This window comes from Belonocnema kinseyi, chromosome 6, assembly GCF_010883055.1.
Source record: "Belonocnema kinseyi isolate 2016_QV_RU_SX_M_011 chromosome 6, B_treatae_v1, whole genome shotgun sequence".
NCBI classification, from domain to species: domain Eukaryota; kingdom Metazoa; phylum Arthropoda; class Insecta; order Hymenoptera; family Cynipidae; genus Belonocnema; species Belonocnema kinseyi.
This window is the reverse complement of record NC_046662.1, coordinates 36,782,162-36,810,128: the sequence shown is the minus strand read 5'-3', so window position 1 is coordinate 36,810,128 and position 27,967 is coordinate 36,782,162. Positions and strand designations below refer to the sequence as shown.

The 27,967-nt window shown below is 24.4% G+C and overlaps 1 protein-coding gene across 1 annotated transcript; it reads left to right on the top strand.

The window, feature by feature from the left end:
* The first annotated feature begins 51 nt into the window (after positions 1 to 51).
* Positions 52 to 26,015, top strand: LOC117175252 (seminal metalloprotease 1-like). The gene is made up of 5 exons (XM_033364937.1): positions 52 to 279; positions 2,733 to 2,885; positions 7,099 to 7,431; positions 18,165 to 18,301; positions 25,683 to 26,015. The coding sequence occupies exons 1-5, from the start codon at positions 72 to 74 to the stop codon at positions 25,971 to 25,973; spliced, it is 1,122 nt and encodes a 373-aa protein (XP_033220828.1). The 5' UTR covers positions 52 to 71; the 3' UTR covers positions 25,974 to 26,015.
* The last annotated feature ends 1,952 nt before the right edge of the window (positions 26,016 to 27,967 follow it).

The window sequence follows — 27,967 nt, the reverse complement described above, 5'->3', positions numbered from 1 at the left end:
GCAACTACTGTAGTTGATAAGCTGAGGCTCAGTCGAGATTTAATAACGAACCGATTCGCATCTTCTAAAGGATGCGATCTACCTTAGTGAAAATTTTTTCCCGAATTTCCCGAGTTTCCGGTTTATTATTTTTCATATTTGGATTTCAAAATTTTGTTTCCATTTATGCAGCACCAATCGATTCCTCAATTTCCTTTTCTAAAGAAAATAGGGACTCTTCAGTGTCTCCTGAATTATCGGAAAAGAATACTGGAATTATTGATGGAATCAGCTATAGGCGTGAGTTTATAAAATAAAATATCTGAGAATGATTAAAAATTAGTTCCAAAAAATACTTTTTTCTTTATTTTACTTTTTTAAACAGTAATTAAACATTTGTAATTAAAATCCGCGAGCATCGTAATAGTTAAATTGGAATTATTTTTATAAATAATAATTAATAATTTTTTAAATAAAACATTGCCTGCTGAAAAATCTGCAATGCATACTTTATTTTAGGCCTGTCGTTAAATCGTATCATTCATATTGCATTATACGGTCGTATCAAATCGGTAGAAATTGCGATGCAATAATTAACTTTACGGTAATCTTCATTCAGAGCCGAAGAAATAGATCGCTATAACAGGAAATTTAAAGACTTTATTAACTTCGAAAAATTGCAAGTCATTCATTTTTTTAAAGGAATTTTTCATACAAAATGAACATTTTTGTATAAATATTTATTTATTATATTTGTTTTTAAGATTATTTAAATATAATTTTCCTATGATTATTCAGAAAATTCAAATTTATTTTTGGAGAGTTTAAATATGACAAAATTTAATTTTTTTAAAAACTAAGTCACTAACTGAAAAATATTTTTATATTTAATTCAGAACTCTGAATCCACACAAAAAAGATGATTTTTCAACAAAATAGTTGAATCCCTAATCAAAAAAGAAAATTGTTAAGAAATATAAATTTTTAATTAAAATGATAAACCTTTGGACGACATAGAATTGAATTTTCAACCTAAGAAAGAAAGTTTCAAATAATATAAATCATGAAAAAAAAATTTATGAAATTTTTAACTAAGTCAAAAAAATTGGATATTTCCATCAACAAATATTTTTATTTTTAATGAAAAGCAGATAAATTAAAAAAAAATCAACAATACAGTCGAATTTTCAAAGAAAACAGAATAACTTTCAAACAAAAAGATTAATTTTAAAACAGAATAATTTTCATTAAAAAAGACCAATTTTCGACTACAATGATGAATCTTTAATAAAAAAAATTATTTTTTAAACAAAATAGAATTTCAAACCTTTTCAATCAAAAAAGATGAACTGTCAAAAAAATTTAATAGTTGATATTTCAATCAATGAAGATTTTTTTATAATGAAAGATAAATTGATTCAACAAAAGAACAAACAATTTTTTAACAAAATAAAAAATTGTAACCACGAAAATAATATAGTTACAGTTTAATTTTATAGAATTATGAATCTTCAACCAGAAGTAAATTTTTGACAAAATAGTACAACTTTTAACTAAGATAAATTTTACACTGAAAAAATTTATTTTCTGCCAAAAAAACGCATAAATTTTGTTTCTAATTAGTTCAACTTTTAACCAAGTAGTCAAATTAAAAAGAAAAATTAATTTGCAAACTCAGTAGTTTAATTCTCATCTAAAAAGTTTTATTTTTCAACAGAAAACATAAATTTTTAAATAAAAAAGATAAATCTTCAACTAATAATGAAATAGTTACATCTTACGTTGAGAAATTAATTTTCACTGACAACAAAATTTAACAAAATACTGAAATAGCTACATTGTCAGAAAAAGAAATTAATTTTAAACCAAGTAGTACATTTTTCAATTAAAAATGATTCATTTTCAATAAAAAAAGTTGAAATTGTTACCAAAAGAGATGATTTTTTAAACAGTTCTCAAAGTAAATTAAATTAATCATAAAAATTATAAAAAGTTTTTTAAAATAACAAAATTTCCACAAAATCTTTCAGAATGTTTTTTATATTTTTAGAAATTGTTTGAAATTTGTTGAAATCTTCTGAAATTTTCTTCAAAAATGAATTTTTCAAAATGAAAAATCATATGAAGTTTTTTTTGTTAAATCTTTAAAAATATAAATTTTGTTTTAAATTTGGTAATCTTTCCAAGATTTAAATTATTTTGGAATCTTTCCAACACTTATAATACTTCTCAATATTTTTTGAAATAATTCGAATTTTTCCTAAATTATCTTTTAAATTCAATAAATCTTGAACATTTTTTAAAATTTCCACCAAAAGAGATGAGTTTTTAAGATATAAAAAAATGCCCTTAACATCTTCCATATTTTTCTCGGCATTTTTAGAATGCTTCTAAAATATTGTTAAGTTTCCTTTAAAACGTAATTTTTCAAAATAAAAATCGTTAACAATTTTCCCAGGTATCTTAAGAATTTTTTTTATTTGTGTGAAACCTTCCGTAATTCTTAAGAAACATCTAAATTTTTTGTTCCAAATTTTCAAAAATCTGAATTTTGTTTGAAATTTGTTGAAGAAACATTTTCTCAAATTTTAAATTATTTTTCAAATTTGAATCTTTTCTAAAGTATTTATTACATCTTAAAATTCTCTTTTCATATTATCGGTTTGAAATTTTAATCTCTTTCAAATCGAAGGCCTAAAAGTCAATTTAAATAATTTAAATAATTAAAAAAAAAAATCCCTTTTCTATTCTAGTTGACGCCTGGTCACAATACGACAATCCTGAGGAAGGAAATGAACGAGAAGGAGATATTCACGATTTTCCTGAATCGAGGAAAACTACTACGAGAGACCGAAAACTTCTATGGCCAAAAGGCGTAGTGAAATATTGGATTCATTCATCTATTCGTGAGTTATTAGAAAAATATAAAATTAAAAAATTCATATGTGAAAAGAATTTCTCCCTTTCGTTCCGCTGGGAATCGAACCCTGGTCTTCCGATTGCCGGTCGAGTGCTCTACCAACTAAGCTACTGAAGAGTACTCGACCGGTAATCGGAAGAATTGGGTTCGATTCCCGACGGATTGAAGGGGAGGAATCTTTTTTCGCACATAAAATTTATTTTTAAATATTTATAAAACTTATTAGAAAAACGTAAAAATTTGAATTTGAGGGGCAACTTAGATCGATAAGTATTTTATCTGAATTTAAAGCAGCAGGGATCACAGTCTGTCTCCTTTTTCTTACCTTATCCCCTTCAATTTGAAAAATCTCCTCAAACACCTAAAATCGAAAATGTTGAACAAAATTTTTCCATTTTCCCCTGTTGAAAAAAATGCTGATTCATTTATAAAAAAAACATAAACTTAGAACAGGCTTTGCAGGCTTCAATTTTTGAAACACAGGGAAATAAGTACTTTTTTCTCAGAAAGAAAATGATATAAATAATAAATTCTTTAAAATAAAATTATTCTAGGCACTTAGATAAAATTTAAATTGGACCGTTTCAAATTCCTAATTTTTAACAATTTTTTAACTAAAATAATGAATCTGCAACCATAAAAATTAATTTAAAAATTTACTACCAATTAATTATTAAAATAGATCAACTTTTAGCCAAGTACTTGAATTATTTATAGAAAGACACAATCTTCAAACAAAATAATTAAATTATCATCAAGAAAGATTTTTCAGTCTAGAGTACATTTTTTAAAACTAAATTGTAAAATTTTGAATCTAAAAAGATGAATTTTTTACAAAACAGTAGAACATTCAAACCAAAAGATATGAATTATTAGTAAAAAAAAGTGAATTTCTAACCAAATAGTGGAATTTTCTAAGAAAATATTTAAAAAATTTAATTTAATGAATTTGTTGAATTTTTAGTTAAAAAATAGTACTTGAACAAAATATTTGAATTTTCAACTGAAAGGGATGAATTTTAAACCAAAAAGGGAATAGTAGACTTTCAATAAAAAATAATTAACTTCCAACCAAGAAGATGTGACTTTTCTACCAGAATATAAATTTTTAACTAAATAGTCCAATTTAAAAATAAAATAATACTTTTTCCACCAAAAATGGAATAGTTAAATTTTCAGTCAAAAAAATTTACTTCCAACCAAAAAAGGAGAATTTTTAACAAAAAAAGTGATAGTTGATATTTGAACCGAAACATATTTTAATTTGAAATTGAAAACAGCTTATTTCATGCAAAGAGACGAGTTTTTAACATAACAGTTAAATTTTCAACCCGAAAATATTAATTTTCAATAAAAAAGTTAGTTTTCGACCCAATAGTTGAATTTTTTACCAAAAAGATTAATTTTCTACATAAAAATACTCATTTTCAACAAAGAGATTAATTTTTAATCAAAGAAATGAATTTTTAACCAAAGAGATGGATTTTCAACTAAAATTATAAATCTTCAGAGAAGAAAAAAGAAATTTATTAAAGTATTTCAAATTTTAGGCAAGTAGTGAAATTTGCAATTAAAATAGGTTTAAATTAAAAATTAAAAGCGATTCAATTCACACAAAAAAAACGAATTTTCAATATAAGAGTTGAAGTTTCGACCCGAAAATATCAATTTGTAACAAAAAAGCTAATTTTTAACAAAAAACATAAATTTTTAAAGCAGAAGATTAATTTTCTACCAAGAAGATTCCTTTTTACTAAAAAGACGAATTTTGAATCAAAGACATAAATTTTCAAATGAAACAATCAATAAAAAATTTCAACAACAAAAAAAAACTAAATTTGAGGAAAGTAGTTTAACTTTTAGCCAAATAGTTTAACTTTCAACCAAAAAAATAATTTTGAATTAAAAATGTTATAGTTGATAATTAAACCCAAACCGATGTTAATTTTATATAAAAACCAGCTTATTTTATAGTATATAAAAGACAGGTGTTCAAAATAAAAGTTTAATTTTCAACAAAAAAGTTATTTTTCGACCCAATGGTTGTATTTTCAATCAAAAAGATTAATTTTCTCCCTAAAAAACTACTTTTCAACTAAAGAGATGAATTTTCAAACAAAAAGATGAATTTTTAATTAAAATAATTAATCTTGAACTACCAAAGTTTTAACAAAGTTCTACTTTTACTCAAGTAGTGAAATTTCTAACCAAAAAAGGTTAAAATTAAAAATTAAAAACTATTTAATTGACAGAAAGATGAATTTTTAATATAACAGAAGAATTTTCGACCCACATATATCAATTTTTATCAAAAAAGTTCATTTTTAAACAATAATATGAATTTTCAACCCAGAAGATTAATATTCCACCAAAAAGACCAATTTTTAAGAAGAAATGAATTTTCAACTAAAATGATAAATCTTCAACCAAAAATTGAATTTTCCAGAAAGAAATGAAGCTTTTGAACAAATAGTTCAATTTTCAATAAAAAAAGACGAATTCTCAACGAAAAATTTAATAGTAGATATTTCCAACAAAAAAGATTTTAATTTTACATTGCAAACAGTTGAAATTATAAAAAGGACGACTTTTGAAAAAAATGGTTGATTTTAAATGAAATTTTAAAATTAAGGCGAGTAGAAAAAAAAATTAAAATCAAATATAATTTTTTAACTATGGAGTTGAATCTTCAATCAAACAAGGTTTAAATTAAAAATGGAAAACGGTGTAATTCATGAAAAATACAATTTTTAAACAAAATAGTAGATTTTTCAACCAAAAAAGATTTTTCAGTCAACAAAGATTCAAATTTTCAATCAAATATTGTTAAATGTTAAATAAAATAGTTTAATTTTCAACCAAAATACATTAATTTTTAATGAAGCTGTTGTAATTAAAAAAAAAACGTAAAATTTCTACCAGAAGAGATGAATTTTCAAAATAAAAAGAAGAAATTTTAACAAAAAATGGAATATTTAGATTTTCAATTAAAAAAATTTATTTCCTACAAAAAAATTAATATTCAGAAAAATAGTTTCAATTTAAAAAAAATTAGCTTAACTTTTAATCAGCTAATATAATTTTTGACCCTAAAAGAAGATTTTTAAACCAAATAGTTGAGTTTTGAGAAAAATAATTAAATTTTCAACACAAGAGTACAATTTTTAACCGAAATAGATGAATTATGAACTTAAAATGAAATAAAAGTCTTTCAATAAAAAAGAATTAACCTTCAACCAAAAATAATTGGATTTTTTATTGGTTTTTATTAATTCACAGTTCGCATTTTAGCGAAAAAAGAGAAAAAGGCGAAGTTTCTTTCAAACGTGGGGAAAAAGAGGAATCCTTCAAAAAATATAAAAATAGAAAATTAAGGAAAGCTGCGAAATTGGTAATAAATGAAATACTAATCTCCTTTTTTTTACCTAAAATGGAACCACTGAACCGTTGTGATCCCTGTAAAATAAATCAATGAAATAAACTAAAAAAGAAAAAAAATTCTTAAAAAAGACAAAAGAGATATTCTTTTATTTTGTACAAAAAGGAAAAAAAGGAATAGAAAAGAAGAGGAGAGAAAAATGAGAAGGCAATCAACCAAATACCGTTCTTTCTTTTTTTGATTTTTATTATTATCAAATCACAACAAAAAAGCATTTGTAAAAAATAATCACAAACGTTTTGGCACTCATACAGCACCCTTAACAAGGGAAAAAAATGTAAGCAGGTAGAAACAGTATCGAAACATTTTTCCTTTTCCTCTTTTTATTTCTTTGCAAAAAAAAGAACTTTCTTCTTTTCCTTTTAAGGAAAATTGTTATTTTTTTCTAATTAAAATATGTACAATTTATGATGGTTTCCGAAATTTGGTCGTTGGATTCTGGTTTTTATTAAAATTAAAGAAATTTAAATGAGATTAAAATCAAGTTTAAAATTCTATTTAACGTCCCAGTGGGCACAAAGTTTGGCGACGTGTTTACGACCTCGTTACGACAATTTTACGACAACTTTACGACATCCTACGTCCATGTCGTTAAGGCGTCTTTACGATAACGCAAAGACACCGAAACGACATGGAAATAGGATGTCGTAAAGATGTCTTAAATATGTCGTAAAGCTGTCTTAAAGATGTCGTAACGATGTCGTAAAGACGTCGCCAAATTTAGTGCCCACTGGGGTCCAATAATCAAATTAATGTGCAGGAAATGAACCAAAAAAACTTGAAATATTGAAAGAAGCGATGGACACTATCATGGAAAAAACTTGCGTGAAGTTCAAAGAAATATTTCCAGATGAAAAGGGTAGCTTTCCATCATCATCTTGGTTAAACGTTACTGGAAACAAGAGAGGCTGTTTTTCAGATCTCGGCCGTTCTAGATTTGGTGCAAGTAATTTAAATCTGGATCTTACAAGATGTTTTCGAAATAAAGGTCACGCAATGCACGAAATGCTGCATACTCTGGGTGTCTATCATGAACAAATGAGACCTGATCGTGATGATCATATCAAGATTGTGTGGGACAATATCAAAGAGCGTAATATTTTTTATAGAAATTATCAAAAGGGTTCATCCATATATTACGTAATGCTTTTTTTGAACGATTTTTGACCCTCTCTATTGTTTTAATTTGAGCATAACAATATCCCAGTGGTCACAAAATTTGGCGACGCCTTTACGACATCGTTACGACATCTTTACGACAACTTTACGATATCCTAAGTCCATGTTGTTAAGGTGTCTTTACGATATCGTAAACACGTCGTATGATTTGACGATGTCTTTACAATATCGTAAAGACGCCAAAACCACACAGACATAGGATGTCGTAAAAATGTCGTAACGACGTCGTCAAGACGTCGCCAAATTTTGTGCCCACTGGGTATTGTTATACATATAGATATAACAATACCCTGTGGGAACAAGATTTGGCGACGTATTTACGACATCGTTACGCCATCTTTACGACTCCTTATGTCCATCCAGTTAAGGCGTCTTTACGATATCGTAAATATGTTCTATGATCTGCGATGTTTTTATGCTATCGTAAGAACACTGTGACAACATGGATATAGGATGTCGTAAAGTTGTCGTAAATATGTCGTAAAGATGTCGACAAATTTTGTGCCCACTGGGTACCCTTCTTTCTCTTTTTTATTTTTATTATTATCAAATCACAACAAAAACATTTATGAAAAAATAAACACCAAACGTTTCGGAATTCATACAGCACCCTTATCAAGGAAAAAAAAAAAATAATAATTTAAGCAATTTATAGTGGTTTTCCAAATTTTTACATACTAATTTGACCCCTCAGTTTTAGTCAAATGTACACGATTAGAGACCCCCTGAATCCGAAAAATAGGTTTTCACGAATGTGTCGGTCAGTTTGTCTGCCTGGCTGTCCGTCCGTCAATGGATAGTTTTTTTGCTAGAACGTTAACTTTCGAAAGAATTTACTGATTAGATTTTCCGTTGGCAAATTCTTTTAGTATCTTAAAATGAAGGTCAAGTTCATTGGACAGCCATTTTGGATACAAATTCAAAAAGTGAGCACATTTTGAATATTTTTGAGACCAGTTTTTTCAAAAAAATTTCTCTACGGATATTTATAGCATTCGAAAAGAAAAACAATTTATCCTGATGACTTTTTTTGATAAAAGAAAAATTTACCAGAGTTATAGCATTTACAAAATTCCAAAAAACACACTAAATGACCATTTTAAGCCAAATAACGCACGATATGAAAAACAGTCATGAGGAGAAAAATGTTCCTTTTTAAATGCCCTGCAAGATTACCATAACAACTTTTTGAATTTTTTTAAAAAATCGAAAATTCAAATTTTGACAGCATAAACAAACAATGGAAAACGTGTAGCCCACAAATATTCACCGATTTGGACAAACAAATTTCGAAAAAAAACTAATAATTTTTTTAAGCGAGTTATCGAGCCTGATTTTTAAATAAAGTTTTCAATTTTTTATAATTAAACAAATATGACGAGAAAAATTGCTATTTGTTCTATTTGACGTTTCCGGTGCTCGTCAATGGCAGAAAAATAATTGAAATCCCTTTAGTTGCATAGAGTAACATTATTTAAGGATATTCCAATATTATATCATTTACAAATAATTTTTTTATAAACAAATTATTTCTTGAACATATTTTTACTACTATTTTCCACAAATATACGTTTTTTCAATTTATATTGCAAGCAATTTAAATGGAAACAATATTATATAAAAAATTTCTCTTATGATTATAATTGTTTATATTATAAACAAATTTAATGTACAAATGCAGTAATTGAGAATTTTTCGACAAAACTATTTTTTTTTTCGATGTAAATTTTTTTCTTAATTAAGAAATTTGTGATAATTAGAGAAATATTCGCAATTTGTTGATTTTTCTAATGATTTTTTAAACAAGTTTAATAAACAAATGCATTATTGAGGGATCTGTCCACAGAAAAATGTTGTTTCGTTTTGATGTCAGGCTTTTAATTCAGATCTTTAAAATAAATTCGGCAACATTCATGATGAGTTGATAAATTTTATTAATTTTCCAAACAAATTTAACACCAGCAGTTTAAAAACTAAAATACAATTAAAAACAAATATTGGAAGAAAATTCGCTTTTTTTCAATGGAAATTTTTATAAATTAGGAACTTTATGATAATTTCAGCAAAATTCTTAATTTGTTGATTGATATATGATTTTTACAAACAAATGCATTATTTGGGCATCTTCATGATCATTTCAGCAAAATTCATAACTGGTTGATAAATTTTATATTAAAAAAAAAGTAAATGAAAAGATGCATCATGCGGGCATCTGTCGATGAAAAAAAATTTTTCGATATCCTATTTAAAAAAGTTGACATTTGTTGAATTAATTTGTTTAAAGAAATCATAAAATTTATAAACTTATTATAAATGTTGCTGAAATTCTAATAAAGTTCCCAACTGAAAAGACTGGTATTGAAAAGCCCGAATTTTTCTGCCAATAAATGCCTGAATAATGTATTTGTTTATTAAATTTGTTTTTGAAGAATCATATAATAATCATCAAATTATGAATTTTGCTGGAATTATAAAGTTCCTAATTTATAAAAATGTTCATCGAAAAAAAAACGAATTTACTTCCAATATTTGTTTTTAATTGTATTTTAGTTTTTAAACTCCCGGTGACTCGTCGATGAAATTCATTTAAATTCAAGATGATTGGAAAAAGTTCAAATGAATTCAAAAAAATTTAAGTATATGAAAAAAACTTCATTGATCAATTAAATAAAAACTTTAGAAATTAAAAAAAAATCGATTGGAATAAGTAGAATTTATAAGAGTCACAGCCAATTAAAATTTTTGAATGCCTACTAATTTCTAACTAAAAAAGTTAAAAATGATGATCAAAAATTCAAAATAATTTCAATGCATTGGATTTTTTAATCCATTTATTTTAGTAACATTAGAGTCAGTTTAGAAGAATTTAAGGGAAGTGAGAAGAATTCGATGAAATTCATTAAAAAAATTAAGCTGTATTTTAAAAGCAATTAAATTAATTGAAAACATTTTTAAAATATCAAAAAATAAAAAAAAACATTGACTGGAGTGGAATTAAGTAAATTTAGGAGAATTAATGTGGATTAAAAAATGCCAAAGAGTTTAAAAGAATTCAGGGCAAATCAAAACAAAAATGAAAGTGTGACTAATGACTAAGAAACAATTCAAAAGAATTAAAATAAATAGAAAAAATTTTTCTTAAAAAATAGAAAAAATCAATTTATGTCAGTAAAATTTGAGTGAATTTAGAATAATTTAAGGGAAATGAGAAGGATTCGATAATATTCATAAAAAAAATTTGAAGTTAAAAAGTATTAAGTAAATTGAAAATCCTTAAAAATATGCAAAAATTCATTGAATTTAGTAAATTTGAAATGAGGTCACAAAAATGAAAAGGACATTCAAAATAATTTGATTAAATGCCTAAGCATTTAAGGTGAGTTTACAAAACTTCAAGATGAATTAAAAAAAAGGTTTTAAACTCTATTGAATAGAGAAAAATCAAATGAATCTAAAAGAATTCAAAAGAATTTAAAAGAATTCTGGACGAATTCCAAATAAAATTGCACCATTTTTTAAAAAATATCTTCAAATCTTTGAAACCCTAAAAAACCATACTTTTTATTAAATCCGTTAAAAATGTATTTTTACTTTGTTTTAAAAACCTAAAATATATTACGAGTCGCTTAAAATCTCTTGAAATCCCCTTACATTTTTAAGGGACCCATTATATAAAAAAATCTAATAAGAAAAATCCATTGAATCCAGGCTAGCCTTCATACATCCACGTCAATATTTTTCCGTCTCCCAAATATTCTAAATTTCCATTTATCTTTTTTAATCTCCTCTTCTTCATCTAATTCTATCCTTCCTTTATCAACGTTAATTTTTGGCTATCTCTGTCAATCTAAATTTACGTCTTTTTCAGTATCATCTTCTCTATCTCATCCTATCCTTTGCCTTTTCACGCCAATATTTTTCAATTTCTTTTTTAACTAAATTCCCAACTATCTTTTTCAATATCATCTTCAATCTTCTCTTCCCTATCTCATACTTTCCTTCATACATCCACGTCCATATTTTTCTAACTCTCATATGATCTAAATTTCCCGCTATGTTTTTTAATTTCCTCTTCCTAATCTTATCCTATCCTTCGTTTATCAACGTTAATTTTGTACTATCTCTTTATCAATCTAAATGTACGTTTTTTTCAGTACAATCTTCTCTATCTCATCCTATTCTTTGCATTTCCAAGTCAATATTTTTCAATATCGTTTTCAAAGTAAATTCTCAAGTATCTTTTTTCAATCTCCTCTTCTTTATCTCATCCTATCCTAAGTTCATCAACGTCAATCTAAGTTTCCGTCGACCATTTTCAATCCTCTCTTCTCTATCTCAGCCTAGCCTTCTATATCCACGTCAAGATTTTTCGATCTCATAATTAATCTAAATTTCCATTAATCTTTTTCAATCTCTTCTTCTTCATCTCATCCCATCCTGACTTTATCAACGTCAATCTAAGTTTCCGTCTATCATTTTTAATCCTCCTGTTATCTCATCCTATTATTTTTAAACTCACGTCAATGTTTTTCTACTTCTCAATTAATCTAAAGTTCCTTCTATGTTTTTCAATTTCCTCTTCCTCATCTCATCCTATCCTACGTTTATCAACGTCAATCTAAGTTTCTGTATACCATTTTCAATCCTCTCTTCTCTATCTCAGCTTAGCCTTAATACTTCTACTTCAATATTTTTCTATCTCTCAATACATCTAAATTTCCGTTTATCTTTTTCAATACCATTTTCTCTATCTCATCCTATCCTTTCTCTTTCCACGTAAATATTTTGTTATCTCTTTGGCAAATTTAATTAATGTCTATCGTTTTCAATGTCCTTTTCTGCATCTCATCCTAAACTACGTTTATCAACGACAATCTTTTACTATCACTCTATCAATCTATATTTCCGTCTTTTTCAATACCATCTTCTCTATCTTAACCAATCCTTTGTCTTTCCACGTCAATATTTTTATATTTTTGTGTCAAACTAAACTCACGTCTTTTTCAATGTACTCTCCTCTACCTCATCCTATTTTCCATCTCTCTTTCAATTTAAGTTTCAGTTTATCTTTTTCAATCTCCTCTTCTTTATCTTACCCTATTCTACGCTTATCAATGTCAATCTAAGTTTCCGTCTTTCATTTTCAATCTCCCTGTTATCTTATCCTATTCTTCTTAAATCCATGTCAATATTTTCTTATCTCTAAATTAATTTAAATTTGCATCTTTGTTTTTTAATCTTCTCTTCTTCATCTCACGCTATCCTTCGTTTATCGACGTCAAAATTTTACTATCTCTCTGTCAATCTAAATTTCCGTTTATCTTTTTAAGTGCCACCTTCTCTATCTCATCAAATCCTTTCTCTTTTCACGTCAATATTTTTATATTTCTTTGTCCAACCAAATTCACATATATCTTCTTTATGCCCTTTTCTCAATCTCATCCTATCTTTCATGTATTCACGTAAATATTTTTCTATATCTATGCAAATTTGAATTCCCATCTATCTCTTTCGATCTCCTCTTCTTTGGCTCATCTAATCCTAAGTTTATCAACGTCATTCTAAGGTTCCGTCTATCATTTTCAATTGTCTCTTCTCTGTCTCAGTTCAATCTTCATACACCCACGTCAATATTTTTCTGCCTCTCAATTAATCTAAATGTCCGTCTATCTTTTGTAATACCATCTTCTCTATCTCATCCAATATTTATTCTTCCCATGTCCATATTTGTCTGTTTCTTTGTCAAAATAAATCCACGTATATCTTTTTCAATGTCTTCTTGACTATCTCATGCTATTTTTTATCTATTAACGTCAATATGTTTCTATCTTTAATTTTATCTAAACTTCTGTCTTTATTTTTAAATACCATCTTCTCTATCTCATCATATCCTTCATACATCAACTTTAATATTTTCCTTTCTCTCAAATAATCTAAATTTCTATCTATGTTTTTCAATCACCTCTTCCTCATCTCATCCTATCCTACGTTTATTAACGTCAATCCAAGTTTCCGTCTATCATTTTCAATCATCTCTGCTCTATTTTATCCTATCCTTAATACATCCACGTCAATCTTTCACAGTCTCTCTATCCATTTAAATTTCGGTTTATCTTATTCAATACCATCTTCTCTATCCCATCTTTTCATTTGTCTTTCCACGTCAATATTTTTTAATTTCCTCGTCGAACTAAATTCACGTCTATTTTTTTCAATGTTCTTTTTTCTATCTCACCCTAGGCTTAATCTATCCACGTCAATATTTTAATATGTCTCTGTTAATCTAAATTCTCATCTATCTTCTTCAATAACCTCTCTTCTATCTCAGCCTATTATTTATCTATTAATGTTGATATATTTCTATCTCTATTTCAATTTAAGTTCCCGTCTATCTTTTTTGATCTCCTCTTCTCTATCTTTATCTATATTACGTTAGCAACGTTTATCTAAGTTTCCATCAGTCATTTTCAATCTTCTCCATCTCATCCTATTCTTCATACATTTACGTCCATATTTCTCTATCTCTCAATTAATTGAAATTTCCATTTGTGTTTTCCATCTCCTCTTTCCTAGCTCAACGTATGCTACATTTATTAATGTCTATCTTTTACCATCTCTTTGTCAACCTAAATTTACGTATATCCTTTTCAATCCTTTTTTCTTTATTTCATCAAATCTTTCATTTATTATTGTAAATCTTTTTCTATCTCCGTTAATTTGAATTCCAGTCTATCCTTTTTAATCACCTCTTCTTTATTTCCTTCTATATACATCTGTTCGTCAATACTTTTCTAAACTTTTTTCAATATAAATTTACGTTACGTTTGCCTCTCTGCTACGTGTCAATGTTAAATTATTTTTTGCAATAAATTTACTAATTTTTCGATGGATTCCCTAATTTTAAGGGATAGAAAATGATAATATAGTACTTAATTGCGAAAGATAGAAAAAGAGATAAAGATTGTAACTTATATATTATAGAGATAGAATGAAGTAAAGAAAAATATAAGACTCTTTGGTTACGGAAGATATAAAAAGGGATTGAAAAATGCTGCAGGTCGAAAAAGATAGATGGACTGAGGGATATAATATTTATATCTTTTTCTATCTCCCAATTGTTACCTTTACGATATTTCCACTTACAGCAGGGTAAGATTTAAATTTGGACAGACAAAGAGATAGAAAAAGATAGACATTGTTAGATGTAATATATGATGAGATAGATAATAATTGATAAATGCAGAATACGAAGAGATAGAGAAGAGGAGATTAAAAAAGATAAACGGGAATTTAGGTCGAAATAGAGATACAAAATTTTGACGTCGACAGATAAAGGATAGGATGCGATAGAAAAGAAGGTACTGAAAAAGATAGACATAACTTTAGATTAATAAATAGATAGAAAAAGATAGACGTTGACAGATGTAGGACACAATGAGATAGAGAAGAGGATATTGAAAAAGATAAACGAGGATTTAGTTTGACAAAGAAATAGAAAAAAAGAAGAGGATGTTGAAAAAGATAAACGGAAATTAATAGGTTGATATAGGGAGATAGTAAAGGATTGACGTTGATAAACTTAGGATAGAATGAAAAAAGGGAGGGAGATTGAAAAAGATAGACGTGAATTCAAATTGACAAAGAGATAGAATCGAAGACTGAATAAGTTAAAAAATGAACCAAATTAAAAAATGTCATCTCCTATGCCATTTAAAAAAATTATTTTTCTGAAATATGATTCTGTAATAAGATCTAAATTTGTTTAAATTACCGATATGCCTAATAAATGGTATTTTTTACTTTTCAACCAATTTTAAGTAGTATTTCTCGAACCCTCCTCACATTTCTATATTGAAAAGACCAAAACAGCTGTTCCTCTTAGATCCCCCCGCCACCATAAAAGCATTACGTAATATAAGGACGGTCTCTAAATAATATGGCGATTAACAAAAAATTTGATTCTGAACACGCACACTAGTCTAAGTTGTATATTTTGAGTCAAAAAAATAAAAAAATAAAAATTAAGAATGGATATGATTTCGAGATCCCCCTATTGTAAATAAGGAAAGATTGGAAATAAAAGGAGGGGAAGTAGGGGAAATGAGATAATAGAAATTAGGGGAAATAAGGATAGGGGAAGTGAGGGGAGGACATGTAGAAGACGTGAGGAGAAATGATTAGAGGGAGAGAGATGTGAAAGGATGGGAGGGCAAGTAGAGAAAGTGGAAGGAAATTAAGAGACGGGAAGAGGTGGAAAGTGGGGTAGGAGGAGTAAGGGTAAGGGAAATGGTAGGAAATAGGGGAAAATGTGAAGAAGAGGTAGGAGGAAGGGAAGTAGGACAATTGAGGGATGGAGAAGTAAAGAAAATGGCGAGAGGAGAATTAGGGAAAATGAGGGGTGCCAAAGCAAAGGGAATGGCGGGAGGGGAAGCAGGGAAAATGAGAAGAGTGGAGGTGGTGGGAATTGGGGTTGAATGAGAGGAAGGGGAGGAGGGATGAGGGATGAGGGAGGGAAGTAGCGCCAATGAGGGATGGGGAAGTAAGGGAAATTACGGCGGGGGAAGTAGGGGAAATTAGGAGAGCGGAAATAGTGAGAAATAGGGGAAATGAGGGGAAAGAGCAAGGTGAATGATGAAGAAAGAGTAGGGAAATTGGTGGTAGGGGAAGTATACGAAGTGGAAGGAATAGCAACACTGAGGAGAGGGGGAAGTACATGTGGGTGAAGTTAGAGAATCTATAATGAGTAACTTTTCAATTTACTTATTGTATTTCGTAATTGGCACTCTGTCTCTAACATTCTTGTAGATATGAAACTATCCTATTTAAAAGAAGTTACGTTATGTGAATATGACTTTTATTGGATATTTTCTGTTTGTTTGTCTATTAAAAAATATTAGGAATTTCCGCACTATCAATTTTGTAAATTAAAATTTTTAAAAAAAGTTTTATTTCATGATAAAATTCATTTTTATATGTTTCTAAACATTATTTCTAAATGAGAACAATTAACTTGCAAATTATTTTTCAAGATTGAGAAATAATTCTATTAACTATATTTTGTTAAAATTATCGGTATTGATAATAAAAAAAAAAAATTAATGGTTCCGACAATAAGATTCTCGGGAAAATTTTTGACGACAGGTTTTATTCTGAGAGATTTATTTTAAGTTATAAAGATTTCAAACTAATCCGTAAAATAATCTGGAAAATTTACGACCATTTTTTTTATTTTGTAGGATTTTAGTCATTTTAGAAAAGCTAAATTATTTCAAAAGATATTTAGAAATGTTAGAAGTTTGGAAAAGATTAAAAAATACTTGAACTCTTTAGAAGATTCAAACCAAAAAATTTAAAAAGTAGATTTTTGAAGATTTAAAAAAAAAATGTAGAAGCGTTTCAAGAATTTTGAAAGTTTTCAAACCAATAATAAAGTTTTCTCAAGAATCACAGAAAAATGCGTAATGATTTATTATTTTATTAAATTGGATTCTAAGAGAAAATTAAAACAAAAAATTTGAAAATATTTTCTAAAATTTCAAAAAAGAAAGTGGAAGATTTTAAAACAAACTTGTGCAATTTTTCATTACAAAATTTTCGAAAAAGAAAAAATTCGATTAATTTAAAAAGATATTAACAAATATTAGAACGATTAAAAAATAATGTGAAAATTGTAAAGATTTATCATTTTTTTAAACTGTAAATTCTTGAAAATTGTAAGAGAAAAAATACTTTTTAAGAATTTCGAAAGGTTTAAAGAGAATGAAAAAAATTGCTTTAGATTCCTCGGCAAATTTACAATTATTTTTAAATTAGAAAAATTAATTCTCAGAGAATGTTTATAAATATTTCAAAAAAATTTCCAATTAAAATAATAATCTGGAAACATTGAAGGCAATTTATTTTATTTATGCTTCAATTTTAGGAAAAATTCAAATAATTGTAAAAGATATTTAGAAGGTTTAGAAGTTTTAAACAAACTTTTTAGTTTAAACGTTTCAACAAATTTCGAGGAAATTGTCGATTTCTGATAATTTCGAGAAAATTTTTAAGAATTTTCGAAGGTGTCAAGAAAATCAACAATTTTTGTCTAGATTTCTCGGAACATTTCGAAACATTTCCAAAGTTATCATATAAAAGAATCTGAAAAGATTTCTGAGAATTGATAAAATATTTTTAAGTTTCATTTGAACTTTAAAAAAATCTCATTATATTTTAAACTGACTAAAAAATGTTAAAGTATTCTGTAAAATCCTGAAAAACAAAAAAAAGTTCTTAAAATTTTGTATAGATTCTTTTTCCACACATCTCAAATTTCCAAAAAATCTTTTAAGTTTTTCTAAGAATCTTAGGAAAATTACATTTACATAACTTTTGAACTTTAAAAACAAATTAAGTGTCTACGAATGAAAAAAGCGATTTAAAATGGTTACAATTTTATGAAAATTTACCCCCCCCCCATTCGAAAAAAATTAACAAAGAAGACAAAACTTAAATATAGATTACCTCGAAATAGTATTGAATGTTAATTTTTTTTTAATTTTTTGATTACAAAGATACAACTTGGACTAGTGTGCGTGTTCAGATTTGAAAATAATTTTTTTTGCCTTATAAAATCTTGGAATCTTCACATTTCGTTTGCTTTTTTAGATGACGTATTCAACTTCCGGAGGTTGTCTAATGAGATAGTCACCACATATGGGTTACCATATGATTATGATAGTATCATGCATTATTCGATGACTGCTTTTGCAAAAAACAAATCAAAACCATCAATTATCCCATTAGTAAGTTATTCGAAAGTTAAAAAAATTAAACATTTTTAGTTAAATGCCATTCATAAATTATATAAAACATTTCAATTTTAAATCTTAAAAACTAAAGAATTTTGGTCCCTTTTCGATTCGGAACAAAAATCTTCTACATGGAATTTTTTTTCAATTAAAATTTTTTTATAGGAATGTTTTGCACCGAACTAGGAGAAATAATCAACAGAACAATTTTTAACTATTGCTGAAGTTCCTCAATTTTTATAATAAAAAAATTATTTTTTGCTAATATTATAACAATACCTTAACAATATTTAGTAAAGTACTATAAAAACTTACCTTTAAAACGAGCTTCAGAACTTTAAAAAAATCAATTATTTCCAGAGTTTTTTTAAATTTTCAAATTAAAATTTTTGTATAAAAAATTGATAAAATATTGACTTTTATTTTTGATTTATGAAATTTTTTAAATTGAAGAATTTTTAATTTGGACATTTAAAAATTGCAAATGATGCAAGTTTTAAGTTTTAGAATAAAAAAATCTACAATTTTTAAGCTTTTCATTCGAAATTTCTTCAATTTGGAAGATTTAGAATTGGAAACTTTACCAATAATTTTCTACATCATGAAACTTATAAAATTTTAAGAATTTTAATTTATACTTCTTCAAAATTAAAGAGCTTTCAATTTTAATTCTTCAAACTTGAAAAATTTGAAATTGCAAATCGTTAAAATTGAAGAATTTTTCATTGTAAAATTTTAAAAGTAAAATTTTGACAATTAAAAATGAGGCAAGTTTTTGTTTTTATAATAAAAAATTCTGTGATTTTAATGTTTTTCATTCGAAATTTTTCCAATTTGATAAATTTAGAATGAATATTTAAGATTAAAGAATTTTTAATTGGAAATCTTCAAAATTAAAGAATTTGAAATTGCAAATCATTAAAATTGTAGAGTTAAAAATTCTTAATCATTGAAATAAAAAAATTTTGCATTGTTTATCCTTAAAATTAAAAACATTTAAGTTTTAAATATTCAATATTGATTTATTAAAACCAAAAATTAAAAATTGCATTTTTAATTTTATCATTTAACAATTAAATATAATGCAAGTTTTATGTTTCAAAAATTAATTTTTTGCAATATTGATGATAATTATTCAAAATTTCTTCAATTTGAAAGATTTCGAATTGAACACTTTACTTTTAATTTTCCAAATTATCAAACTCATAAAAAAATAATAATTTTTATTAACACATTTTTAAAATTAAAGAATTTTCAATTGTAAGCTTTCAAAATTAAAGAATTAAAATTTTCAAATCTTCAAAATTGAAGAATTTTTTATTTTTAAAATTAATAACTAAAAATTATGCAATTTTTAAGTTTTGCAATTAAAAATTCTATAATTTTGATGCATCACATTAAAAATGTCGTTAATCAGGAAGCTTTAAAATTGAAAACTTTACTTTTTATTTTCGAAATCATCCAAATTTAAGAAGTTTTATTTGTGCATCTTCCAAATTGAAGAGTTTTCCAATTTCCATTTTAATTTTGCCATTTAAAAATTTCAAATAATGCAAGTTTTATGTTTAAAAAATAAGATTTTTGTAATTTTGATGATTTTTATTTAAAATTTCTTCAATTTGGAAGATTTCGAATTGAAAACTTCAATTTTCAAAATCATCAAACTCATCAAAAATTAAGAATGTTTATTTACACATTTTTAAAATTAAAGAATTAAAAATTTCAAATCTTCAAAATTAAAGAATTAAAATTTTCAAATCTTCAAAATTGAAGAATTTTTTATTTTTAAAATTAATAACTAAAAATTATGCAATTTTTAAGTTTTGCAATTAAAAATTCTATAATTTTGATGCATCACATTGAAAATGTCGTTAATCAGGAAGCTTTAAAATTGAAAACTTTACTTTTTATTTTCCAAATCATCAAAATTTAAGAAGTTTTATTTGTACATCTTCCAAATTGAAGGGTTTTCCAATTTCCATTTTAATTTTGTCAATTAACAATTCAAAATAATGCAAGTTTTATGTTTAAATAATAAGATTTATGCAATTTTTATGATTTTTATTAAAAATTTCTTCTATTTGGAAGATTTAGAATTGAAAACTTTATTTTTCATTTTCCAAATCATCAAACTTATCAAAACTTAAGAATTTTTATTTATACATTTTTTAAATTAAAGAATTTTTTATTGTAAGCTTTCAAAATTGAAGAATTGGAATCTAGCTTTTAAAATTTGCGAAACTTTCCACTTTAAATTTCCAAAATTCAAGAATTTTTAATTTTGACAATAAATAATCAATAAATTAGGCAAGTTTTAAGATTTACAAATACAACTTTTGTAATTCTAATGCTTTTAATTCAAAATTTCTTCTATTTGGAAGATTTAGAAAAGACAAATTTATTTTTAATTTTCCAAATCATCAAAATTTAGGAATTTTTATTTGTGCATCTTCAAAATTAAAGAGTTTTCACTTTTAAATCTTCAACATTGAAAATTATGAAATTGCAAATCGGTAAAATTGAAGAAATCAAAAAATTAAAATTGAAGAATTTTTGATTTTGAATGTTAGCAACTAAAAATTATACCAGTTTTAAGTTCTTCAATAAAAAAATCTATAATTTTGAAGCTTTTCCTAAGAAATCTTATTAATTTGGAAGATTTAGAATTGAAAACTTGACTTTTAATTTTCCAAAACTTGAGAATTTTTATGAATACGTTTTTAAAATTAGAGAATTTTCAATTGTAAGCTTTCAAAATTGAAGAATTTTAAATTTTGAAAATTATGAACTAAAAATTATGCCAGTTTGAAGTTTTGCAATTAAAAATTCTATAATTTTGATGCTTTTTATTGAAAGTTTCCTTGAACAGGAACATTTAGAATTGAAAAATTTACTTTTGATTTTCAAAATCACCAAACTCTTTAAAATTTAAGAATTTGTATTTATACACCTTTAAAATTAAAGAATTAACAATCGAAAACCTTCAAAAGTGAAGAATTTGAAATTGCAAATCGTTAAAATGATAGCATTAAAAATGTTTAATCATTAAAATTGAAGAATTTTTATTGTTAATCGTTAAAATGAAAAAATTTTAGTTGTAAATATTAAACATTGATTTACTAAAACAAAAAATTCAAAATTACATTATTCATTTTAACATTTAAAAATTAAATATAGGGCAAGTATTATGTTTCAAAAATGAAATTTTTGCAAATATTGATGATTTATAGTAAAAAGTTCTTCAATTTAGAAGATTAAGAATTCAAAATTGTCTTTTTAATTTTCCAAATTATGAAACTCGTCAAGATTTAAACAATTTTATTTGCACATCTTAAAAATTGAAGTGTTTTCAATTCTAAATTTTCAACATTGAAAAATTTGAAATTGCAAATCCTTAAATTTACAGAATTTCAAATAATTAAAATGGAAGAATTTTTCATTTTGAAAATTATCAAATAAAAATGATACTACTCAAAATTTCTTCTATTTAGAAGATTTAGAATTAAAAACTTTACTTTTCATTTTCCCAGTCATCAAACTTATCAAAAATTAAGAATTTTTATTCATACATTTTTAAAATTAGAGAATTGTCAATTATAAGCTTTCAAAATTGAAGAATTTTAAATTTTGAAAATTATCAACTAGAAATTATGCCGGTTTGAAGTTTTGCAATTAAAAATTCTATTATTTTGAAGTTTTTCAATGGAAATTTCTTTAATCTGAAAGATTTAGAATTGAAAACTTTATTTTTGATTTTCCAAATCATAACAATTTAAGAAGTTTTGTTTGTACATCTTCCAAATTGAAGAGTTTTCAATTATAAATCTTTAACATTGAAAAATTTGAAATCGCGAATCGTTAAAATTAAAGTATTTTAAATAATTAAAATTGACGAGTTTTCCATTTGTAAAGTTTTAAAATTAAAGAATTTTTTATTTTGACGATGAAAAATTAAGCAAATTTTAGGTTTTATAATTAAAAATTCTAGGATTTTAAATAATTAAAATTTACGAGTTTTCCATTGTAAAATTTTAAAATTAAAGAATTTTTTATTGTTACAATTCAAAATTAAGCCAATTTTTGAGAAATTAAGAATTTTCAAATCTAGCTTTTCAAATTTGCAAAACTTTCCTCTTTAATTTTCCAACATTAAAGAATTTTTAATTTTTACAATAAATAATTTAAAAATTATGCAAATTTTAACATTCACAAATGCAATTTTTATAATTCTAATGCTTCTCATTCGAAATTTCTTTAATTTGGAAGATTTAGAATTGAAAAGTTTCTTTTTAATTTTCCAAATTATCAAACTCTTCAAAATCTAAGACTTTTTTTATACATTGTAAAATTTTTAAATTAAAGAATTTTTAATTTTGACAATTAAAAATAAGTCCAATTTTAGGTTTAAAATTAAAAATTCTGTAATTTTGATGATTTTCATTCGAAATTTAAGACTTTTTTTTATACATTGTAAAGTTTTAAAATTAAAGAATGTTTAATTTTGACAATTAAAAATAAGGCCAATTTTAGGTTTGAAATTAAAATTTCTGTAATTTTGATGCTTTTCACTCGAAAAGTTCTTCAATTTGGTAGATTTAGAATTTAAAAATTTCTTTATAATTTTCCAAATTATCAAACTCTTTGAAATTTAAGAATTTTTGTATACATTGTAAAATTTTAAAATTAAAAGAATTTTTTATTGTAAGCTTTTAAAATTCAAGAATATGAAATTGAAAATTATTTTTAAAAAAAGTATGCAAGTTTTAAGTTTTTTAATTAAAAATTCTATAATTTTTCTGCTTTTCATTAAAAATTTCCTTAATCAGAAAGATTTAGAATTTAAAACTTTACTTTTCATTTTTCAAATCATCAATTATAAATCTTTAACATCGAAAAATTTGAAATCGCGAATCGTTTAAATTAAAGAATCCTAAACAAAATCCGAATATGGCAAATTTAGGGTTTTATAACTAAAAGTTCTGTAATTTTTTATGCTATTTATTCTAAATCTCTTCCATTTGGTAGATTTAGAATTGTAAATTTACCTTTCGATTTTCGAAATTATCAAACTCCTTGAAAATTAGGAATTTGTATTTATACATATTTAAAATTGTAGAATTTTCAATTGAAAATATTCAAAATTGAAGCAACTGAAATTGCAAATCGTTAAAACGGTAAAATAAAAAATTTTTAACCATTAAAATTGCAGAATTTTTTATTGTTATTCGTTAAAATTTAAAAAATTTTAGTTGTAAATCTTCAAAATTGACCTATTAAAACAAAAAGTTCCAAATTGTATACTATTTAATGATTTAATTTTGGGAAATCAAGAATTTTCAAATCTAGCTTTTCAAATTTGTAAAACTTTCTTCTTTAATTTTTCAAAATTAAAGAATTTTTATTTTTAACAATAAATAATTTAAAAATTATGGACTTTTTAAAATTTATAAATACAACTTTTCTAATTCTAATTCTTTTCATTAGAAATTTCTTCTATCTGGAAGATTTAGAAAAGAAAAAATTCTCTTTAATTTTCCAAATCATTAAAATTTAAGATTTTTTTTGGTACATATTCAACATTGAAAAGTTTTCACTTGTTAATCTTCAACATAGAAAAATTTGACATTGCAAATCGGTAAAATTGGAGAATAAAAAATTACTAAAATTGAAGAATTTTTAATCTAAATAATACAAAATAAACAACAATCCAGGTTAACATTTTCAGTACTCTAAATTAAAGAATAAATTACTAAACTTTAAAAACGGTCAAAATAATATTATTCAGTTATTTTAGGTCAATAAATATTTTAAAATTTACATTTTTTTTTAACTCAAAAGTTCTTAAATTATAATTTAAATTATTTTTATTTCAAATTGTTTAAGCATCCTTGAAAAACTTGAAAATTGTATTTCAAAACCTTGAGAAATCTTAGAAACAGTTTTACATTTTCTCAAAAGTAGCTTTATTAAAAATTTTTTTCAAATTTCTCAATAACTTAAAAAATTAATTGAATTTGTTCTCCAACTTTTAGAAAATGCTGCAAATTTATCAAAATGTCCTTAAAATTTGGATTTCTAAATAACAATTGAACACTTATTATTTAAAAAAAAAATTCGAGTAATTTTAATATATATTTAGAAGTTTCAAAATGATTAAAAATTAATTTAGAACTTGAAATGATTTCAAATAATTTTAACGAAGTGTGTTTACCGAAACAATTTGGTTATACGAAACGAAATTTCGGTGCAAATACTCACAACCTAATTTAAAACAAAATGTAAATTTTTGCAGTTTACACAAAATTTAGAGGCTTTTTAAAAATTATGAAAGGCTCCAAACGAATAAAAACATTTTATTAAAATTCCAAAAAATATTGAAAATGATTCTTCATTTTGAAAAATTATTTTAACAGAATATTCAAAGCTATTTTAGGACAATTCCAATATTATTAAAACCGACCCAGGAAGAATTTAAGGTTTTTTTTTTATTTTTCAGATTTTCTCAAAATTGTAGGAAAAATTTTATTCGGTTTAAAATATGTTTAGAAGATTAAAAATTTTTTTTCCAAAACTTCGTTTAAATTATCAATTATTTTCCAGTTTTTAATACTTTAAGTACCAATCCATTTTTAAAATTATTTATTTATATTTACAGTTGATAAAATAAAACTGTTTTTTATCAAAATTTGCAACTTTAAACGTTTTTAATTTTAATTTTTTCAAGTCTTCAAAACTGAACATTAAAATTCTTTAAATTAAAAATATAAGCTTATAAATAAAAATCTAAAAAAGAGAATTTTTCAGGTAAAAGATTTTCAATTTACGCATTATAAACTGAATGATATCATAATTTAAAAAGATATTCATTTAACTAATTATTTTTAAAAACTGTTGAAATCGAATTTGGACAGATTTTTCTTCTGAATTTTCAATTTTTAAAATTAACAACCAAAAATTATGCAAGTTTGAAGTTCTTGAATAAAAAATTCTACTTTTTATTAGAAATTTATTCAATTTGGAAGATTTAAAATTGTAAATTTTCTTTATAATTTTGCAAATTATAAAACTCTTCAAAATTTAAGAATTTTTATTTATACGTCTTTAAAATTGAAGAGATTCCAATTATAAATGTTCAAACTTGAAAACCGAAAAATTGCAAAATCTTGAAAACTAAACTTTGTTTAAGTATGAATTTTCAAAATCGATCAATTAAAAAAAAAATTAAAAATTAAATAATAGTAATAATTTCAAAAATCACAAAAAAGACTGTCTCTGGATACTTTTTTTATATAGAATGATGATAAAAAATCAAAATATTAAATAATTTATGGATGGCCTCCATATTCAGTTTTTAATCTAAATCTATCATTTTCAGAAACAAACAACTCCTATTGGACAGAGAGATCATTTATCTCTCAGCGACATAAAAAAATTGCTCATCACTTACAAATGTAAAAACATTGAGTCTGTTTATGAAAACGAAATGAAAAATTACGATAGTGATGAACTAATCGAGGAATATGAACCAGAAGAGGCTGAAAATTCTCCAACAGAAGCATTTGACAAGGAAAATTACGAATTTGACGTTTGGTCTCTTTTAGATAAATTCAATTTTTCAAAGTATTACTTTTCTCCTTTTTATGGAGACTACATGTATTATCTCTAAATTTTTTAAATAATTGTAGCACTCACTCTTATATCCGAATTAAATAGAAAATTTAAAATATTTTAAAACTTCTTATTAAAAAAACAAACAAATTATTCAGATTTAATAGAGGGTCTCTGCTCAAATCCTTAAAAAAATTCCTGAGAATTCCAATTTTTTTTCTAGATAAAATGTTTCATTTAATTCCGAGAAAGACGATTTTTCAACGAGACAGTTAAATTTTAAAATATAAAAGTACAATTTTTAATAAAAAATAGAATAGTTAAATTTTCAGTCATAAAATTCAAAGTTCAAAGACATGAATTTTCAATCAAATACTTGAATTCTAAATTAAAAAAGAGAATTTTTTTTTTGTAAACAGGCATATTAATTTTCTACCAAATAAGAAGATTTTTCAGAAAAATACGTGAATCTCTAAAAACAAAAGTTCAATTTTTTACAAAAAATGGAATAATTAAATTTTCAGTCATAACATTTAAATTTTAAAGAAAAAAAATTAATTTTTAACTTAAATTTATAACAAAAAAGATGAATTTCCAAACAAGAATATTAATTTTCAACAAAAAGACGAATTTTCAACAAAATACATTAATTTTTAACTAAAAAAGGTCAATTTTAAACCAAAAATTGAACACATAAATTTTCAGTTAAAAGAATTAGTTTTTAACTAAGGAGATGACTTTTCAACTAAAATTATGGAATATTCTACTGGAATAGTTAAATTGTCAGTAAAGAAAATTAATTATTAACCAAAAAAAAAACAACTGATATTTAACAAAAGGATAACAGTTTTAACTTAAGTAATAAAAATTTTCAACAAAATAGTTGAATTTTAAATCGAAAATACAAATTTTCTTTAAAAAATAGAATTTAAAAAAAAAGACATGAATTTTCAATGAAATGGTTTAATTATCAACTAAAAAAGACTAAATTTTAGTCAAATAGTTGACTTTTAAAGTGTAAAGATCAATTTTTAAATAAACAATTATTAAACAACAATTATGAGCAAAGTGATGTAAACAAGAATATTAATTTTCAACCAAAAAATCACGAATTTTCAACAAAATAGTTCAATTATCAACTAAAATGATTAATCTTCAATTGGAATAGTTGAATTTTAAACCGAAAATACGAATTTTCAACCAAATGAAATAGTTCAATTTGCAGTTAAAAAAATATTTTATAAATATTCAAAAAATTTTAAATTTTTCAAAATTTCCTTTGAAGTTTTGAAAATACCATAAATTATTTCAAATCCTTTAAAATCTTTAAAAATCCCTCGAAACTTTTTAAAGCTCTTAAAAATTCCACGGAATTTTGAAAAAATACCTTAAAATATTTGGAAGTTTTGAGAATATCCTACAATATCTCAAATACTCTGAAATATCTGTAAATCTTTTAACACTTTTTAAAGGTCTTGAAAATTCCACGGAATTTGGAAAAATACCCTAAAATATTTCAAATACATTGCATTCTTTTAAATAATAAAAAAAAATAAATTATTATAAAATCGTTTAAAATCCTTAACAAATGTTTAAACTCTTGAAAATTTCTTGGAATTATGAAAAATGTCCTAAAATATTTTTAATCTTTTGAAGTCCCTTAAAAATCCTACTTTTAAAATATAGAAACATGGTTATTTAATTTTAGATTACAATTTTTTTTAAATTAGACATTCTCTCGAAAAAAATACTCTGAAATTTCCAGGTTTTTCAGGCGAGTATGAATAAAAAACGATTTATTATTAATATTATTATAAATATTAATTTCTACACACAAAAAAACCAGAAAAAAAAGAATTTCCTTCAAAAATGGTTAGATTGTGAACTAAAATGATGAATCTTCGGCTGGAAAAAATACGAATTTTCCACAAAAAACATTAATTTTCAATAAAAAATGAAATAGTCCAATTTTCCGTTTAAAAAATATTTTGTAAATATTAAAAAATTTAAAGTTCTTGAAAATTTCCTTGGAATTTTTCAGAATATTCTAAA